Source organism: Abrus precatorius, unplaced genomic scaffold, assembly GCF_003935025.1.
Source record: "Abrus precatorius isolate BTA unplaced genomic scaffold, Abrus_2018 Scaffold9, whole genome shotgun sequence".
Lineage (NCBI taxonomy): Eukaryota > Viridiplantae > Streptophyta > Magnoliopsida > Fabales > Fabaceae > Abrus > Abrus precatorius.
The window spans coordinates 143,461-149,754 of NW_020874439.1; the positions used below are offsets into that span (position 1 = coordinate 143,461).

A 6,294-nucleotide genomic window follows, 5' to 3' on the forward strand; every position below is an offset into this window, starting at 1 on the left:
ATGTTTCTTTTTCTTTTTAATAAGAAACATATTAAACTTTAATCAACTAAAACTTTATTTTTCAAAATCTAAAACGTTTTTTAAATTTGTATAAATAATATTTTTTAAAATTATATAAAGTAATTAATTTTTATAATTGTATATTTCTATCAATAAAGATAACATATTTTATACCAAATTAATATAGTCAGTAAAATAATTTAAATAAAATTCTTAAGAAAATAGCATAATGTTGAATTTTTTTAAAAAAATATTATATGACATTCCACAGAAAATTAAAAATATTTCATTCCAATATATTTGTCCTCCATGTTATTAAAGTTTAAGAAATTAAATAGGTAAAAGAGAAATTACTAAAAAGATATAGCGATAAAAAAATTACTTCGTAGCTGAAAATTAACGTTTCAAAATACTATTAGTTACCTATTACAAATATTTTATTTAGCTATTTTTGTTAAACTAATTTTTAAAATAGCAAATGAACTTTTATCTGATTGATACACTTTTCCAAACACACATTAAATTTAATTTTACATTCTTAAATAAAAATATTTTTAGAGATTATTTTAGAAAAAAGCATTTTCAAGAGTTATTTTCCTTTTCAGTATGCCACATAATTTTTCTTGCATAATATATTTAAAATTTTTAATTCAATCTTAAATAAATTTTCTATTTTATATAATTTATTTCTTAATTTAAAATTTTTTATTTTTAAGTTTATTTTTTTAATATAAAAAATATTTATTGTTAAAAATAAAAAATATTTTTAGTTGTTAATTTATAAAAATTTTTGTTAAATAAAATGTTTTTGTTTGATAAAATTTGAAAGTTTTACAGTAAAGCTAGTAAAATTTCCACACATTACATGAATATAATTATATCATAATAATTTTTTAAATGAAAATTTTAAAATATATTGCAAAACCATTTTAAATTTAATAATTGGATGTCTAGATACACAATATAAAACATTCAAACGATAAAGCTTTTATGAGTTAAATCTTTATTTGATATATAGAATATTTATTATGAACAACTATAACATTTACTGTTGTTAAATTTACACAAGTTTAAAATACTCTTACAGTATATTTTAATTTAATAATATTCGTAAAAAAATATTAGTGATTTATCAAAAAACAAACCACAAGATCAGATATTTTAAAATTGGATGTGTAAAGCAAAAGAGTTGTATTTGAGGGGAAAAAAAGGTATTATTGATTAATATTATGTTAATGACGCATGAAAAATTGAGTGTAATTAAAAAAGATTTAGAGAGAAGAGAGGGGTGAAAATAGAAAATGGAAGTATTAGTAGTGAACCCTTTGTGAAGTTTCAACTTATGCTTTGAAAGCACGTCCTGAACTCAACTCGGCCGAGTGAGTCAGAGTCACATTAGTAGTGTCATTTGGTTGTTGTTATTGTTCATGTCATTGCCCATTGCCGAATTCACTTTCCTTCTTCTCTTCACCCATTCAAGAGGTTCTCTCTCTTCTCCTTCTACGTGTTCTTCTATCACAACACTATATTAACACCCTTTTGTTTCTTTTTTCTTCTTCTGCGTTTGCTTTCTTTTGACATATATATCGAGGTTATCAAATACTCATCTTTCTTTCTCATTAACTTTTAACTTCTCCAATGTGTTTATAATAACTGATAACATTCATCCGGTAGGGAGAAAGATTGTTCATAATATTTATATTCTTTTGGGTCCTTAATATTTCGATTTATTGTTAGAAGTTTGTTATGTATATTAATGTGTGGTGTTGCTTTGTTTATGGTATGAACTTGACTACAAGTGGATCCGGGGTTGCTTTTCTTCTCCTTGCTTGGTTATTTAATTTTCCTCAAAGGGTTTTTAATTTATCGTATGCATAGTGGTTATTGTATGGTGTGTGTAATTGTTTTGAATCTGTGTTGGCCAATGAAGAATGCTGTCTTTGAGTGGTTGATAAATTTTGTTTTTCTGGCAGAAAAATGTTTTATTTGAGTGATTTAGGTATCTGTATTGAGGATTTTGATGCTTTATCGTTTTAGCACTCGTTGTAGTTTCAGCCGTGTTCTATTTTTCTTTGGTATGAAAAAATATTGCTTTAATTATTGGAATCCTTTTGGAATTACTGGCCAATCTCAAAAATTGCACCTGTTGCTTGTACACTAATCTTTAGCTCATGGATGATACGTTTTTTCAAAAGAATTTGATTAGTGTGAACAGTGGTGTGGTAAATATGATTAACTGGTGAGTAACTCTGTACATTAATTTTAAGTATAGTTGGAGTTTGTAACACGTATGAAGTATGCTCCTTGATAATGTTGTCTAACTCTAATCTGCATTTCCTTTATAATATTTCTTCTTAAGTTTGATTTATTTGAGTTTATAGTTTGTTTGGTTTATTATCCTATGTTTCTTGGCAGATGGAGTTAATTCAGCAGAATTATAATGATAGTTTCATGGACCATGCATCTAACGGTCCTCTGGATTTGCCTGATATAAGCAATATAGTTGGAGCACCGCAATCGAATCCTAGAGTTGGTGAAGAATACCAGGTGGAAGTCCCCTTCATGATAAAGGAATCAGAACGAATTCAACTTCTAATGAATCCTGCTGATTCAGAAGTTATACACGATAACTCACTTTCCTTTGCAATTGGTTTACCCATCTCAGTCACATGGATGCATAATGAAGTGGAGGGTAGTGGACGAGAAGGGAGGGGATATCTTGCAGACATTGATGGTACAGTCAATGAAATTGAACTTGCAAAAGCAACTAATGTTAAAAATAACAGTATGTTAGACAATAAGGAAGAGCTGAAACCAAGTGCAATTCAGTCAGTGATGACAGGAGACAGAAATTCAGGTCAACTGGGTAAAAGCATAAATTATGTTTTGGCCCCTGACACATTGAGTAACTCCTGGAATGAAGCTGATGCAAAAAGTCTTCTCCTTGGTTTGTTTATTTTTGGGAAGAATTTTATTCGGATAAAAAAATTCTTGGGAAACAAAGGGATGGGGGAAATCCTGTCATTTTACTATGGAAAGTTTTACAAGTCTGATGAATATCGTAGATGGTCAGACTGCAGGAAGATAAAAGGAAGAAAATGTATGATAGGACAGAAACTCTTTTCTGGGCAGAGGCAACAGGAATTATTGTCTCGCTTGATTCCCCATGTCTCAGAAGAATCTCAAGATGCTTTGATGCAGGTATCAAATGTGCTGTTAATGAACTAAAACGAGTATATTTCAATTGCCTGATGATTGGCTTAGCCTGTATCACTGCATTCTAGGATTTCAAAATTTCTATTATTTTCAAATGTCACTTCTCTGATATAGTTCTTTGTAAGTTGTAATTTTTTTTCTCCTGTAATCTTAAATATATCCTTATTTAAATTCATTCTAGAAGTGATGTGATTTTTTGTGAGGCAATAATAATTTAGTTTGACAATAATCTGGTTTTTGTGGTGTTATATATATACAATGAGTGTCTGTCCATTTTTTATGGTTGTTTTTACAGTTGGGAAGAACTGAAGCTATCAGCATCAACAGATTCAATGTCATTTTGAAGTACCTAATTTATTGTGTTTATGAGCTTCAAAATGCTTGGATTGTTTCTCCTAGCCCATTTGATGTTAGAAAATGAAAGCTGTACTATTTCCAAAGTTTCTTATTAACTTATATCTTTAATCTGACATGCTTTTTACAATGGTAATATGGGCGGAATAACTGATTGCATTGTTATGCTATTGTGATGTACTAATGGTTATTTTAACTTTTATGGCCTGTGGATTTTTATTTGCTCATCATTCCAATTGTATCATTTATGTGCTTCACCCTTTCTTTGGTTTTATCTATATAATCAGGTTTCTAAGTCATATGTGGAGGGCAAAGCTTCTCTAGAAGAGTATGTATCTTCTTTAAAGTCTGTTGTTGGACTTGTTGTTCTTGTGGAAGCAGTTGGTATTGGTAAGGAGAAGGAAGACCTTACGAGCCTTGCAGTGGAAGTTGGGAAGAACAATAGGGTGTTTTCAGCACCAACTTCCAAAGCTTGGTCTTCTCTTGGGCCCAGTGAGATAATAAAATTCTTGACAGGAGGAATTCGACTGAGCAAAGCCAAAAGTAATGATCTCTTTTGGGAAGCTGTTTGGCCCCGCTTACTGGCAAGAGGTTGGCATTCTGAGCAACGAAAGAATCAAGGCTATGTCAACTCCAAAGATTATCTGGTTTTTCTTATCCCTGGTGTTAAGAAGTTTTCAAGGAGAAAACTTGTGAAAGGTGATCATTACTTTGACTCTGTTAGTGATATCTTGAACAAAGTGGTAGCTGAACCCAATCTTCTAGAGCTTGATGAAGAAGCTAAAGTTGGTGGCTGCACTGATGAAGAGCCAGAAAAGGGATTGAATATGGATGATCAATCTGATTATCATCATCAATGTTACCTCAAGCCCCGAGCTTCTATAACAGATCATATAAAATTCATGGTTATTGATACCAGTTCGGTGCATGGAGGGAAGTCATCTGGTTTAATGGAATTTAAATCTGTACCTGTTAATTCAGTTGGTAAAGGCAAGGTAAATTCTGCTAGTATAACATGTAAAGGGGCCAAACATATGAGGAAAGGAAACCATGCTAAGAATATGTCTGAAAGCGTTGGTCAAAAGTTGATGAAGTTTACAGTTATTGATACCAGCATGCTTTGTAAAGGAAAATTACTAAAAGTGAGAAAACTGAGATATCTGCCCGTTGAATTGGAATATGCTTCTAAGATGACTGGTCTTTCAAGAGAAAGTAAGGATAGTTCTGCTAATGAAGATTCACCAATTGTGGTGCAAGGTAAAATGCTGACATGTGACAAGAAGAGTATTAGTAATACTGATAACCAAAATGGTATATTTGACAGTGATGCTACCGACCAAAAAGCATATGATAACTCAGATAATAATGCAAACAAGATGGTAGAAAACCAGAAAAATCAGAAGACCTGTGTGTCTGTTGATAATCACCTGAAGAGGACCATTAATCATCAATTCAGTCGGAGAGCAAGATCAGGTCATTCTAACCAAGCAGTTCTTCCCATTAAAAGGAGGAGATTGACTGCTTGTGCCAAGGCAGAGACAAGCCGTGTTGTTGAGAATTCCTTAGAAGGCTTGGGATCAGAAAAATTGGCACTCTCTCAGTCACTGAGCTTTCCATATTCCCACAAAAATATTGGTGATCCAGTTAGTTATCAGCAGAATGGAAGGTTAATTTCTTCTCCAGTCGACAGAAGTGTGGCAGAGAATGATGAATGCATTCTCAATGAACTTGGTCAATGCAAGAGCATTTCTTTTGTTGAAGTTGAGAAATGTGAATCTAAGTCCTCGATCACCTTCAGCAAACCTCATGTTTCATTGAAATCTGAAAATGGTGAAATGATGCCGATGGTAGAGGAAGATGGGCTGTGCCTAAAGGCAAATGTTCCATGTTTGTCAACTGATACTCGGGAGGTAGTTGAGAAGCCACTAAGAATCTCTTGCAATGTTGATTCTGAGGAACAGCAGCCTAATATAAATCCTAGAAGACAGAGTGCAAGAAATCGACCATTGACAGTTAGAGCGATGGAATCTCTAGCAAATGAATTCTTGCATGTTCAAAGGAGACAGAAAAGGAAAGATACCCTACCACACGAAGATGCTTTCATCCCTTGCCGCAGGGCTCGTACAAGAGGCAAAAGCAAAACACTGCCGCATCGTCATAGTTCAGATCATGAAACTGCAGCTTTAGTTGAAGAAAAGCATTCGAATGGAAATTGTAGAGACAGCGAAATCTTTCCAAACCTCTAGATTAATTAAAGACTAAAGAGTAGTAGTCATACATTGATACTAGGTATCTTTGAAGCTACCAATCATCTTGAAGTTGACTTTTAGAAACAAATTGATTTTGAAAGTACTGATGTTTCTCCTTTGAGTTGCAAATTATGTTCTAAAGCTGTCAGGGCAATTAGGCATATTGTACAGAATTTTGCATACTTAAGATATGTTTTATGAGATCTTTTTTAATGTTTCAAATGGAATAGGAAATTGCTCCTTTTATTGTTCGTGTTCATATCTTTTTACAATATTGAACATGTCAACAGTTTTAAGGATAATGGTAAGACAAGGAAATCATTGTACTAATAAGTATTACATTAAAATGCCTGAAATTTCAGAAGTAGTGATGCTGGTGTGTATGCTGTAGCATTGAATTATCAATTCAAACTTGAAACAAAAGGTGCAGAATCAGGCACTATTTTATCATTTTTCAGAAGTAGAAAATATTGTA

At 32.1% G+C, this 6,294-nt stretch overlaps 1 protein-coding gene across 1 annotated transcript; it reads left to right on the forward strand.

Annotated features, from left to right (window-relative positions):
• Window positions 1-1,342: 1,342 nt before the first annotated feature.
• On the forward strand, window positions 1,343-6,068 carry LOC113849825. Its single transcript, XM_027480017.1, has 3 exons — window positions 1,343-1,482; window positions 2,416-3,201; window positions 3,858-6,068. Exons 2-3 carry the CDS (start codon window positions 2,416-2,418, stop codon window positions 5,814-5,816), a joined length of 2,745 nt encoding a protein of 914 aa, XP_027335818.1. The 5' UTR covers window positions 1,343-1,482; the 3' UTR covers window positions 5,817-6,068.
• The last annotated feature ends 226 nt before the right edge of the window (window positions 6,069-6,294 follow it).

Coding starts and splice junctions, on each gene's coding strand:
- LOC113849825 (XM_027480017.1), top strand. CDS start 2,416: ATGGAGTTAATTCAGCAGAATTATAATGATAGTTTCATGGACCATGCA. Junction 3,202..3,857: donor CTCAAGATGCTTTGATGCAG/GTATCAAATGTG, acceptor CTATATAATCAG/GTTTCTAAGTCATATGTGGA.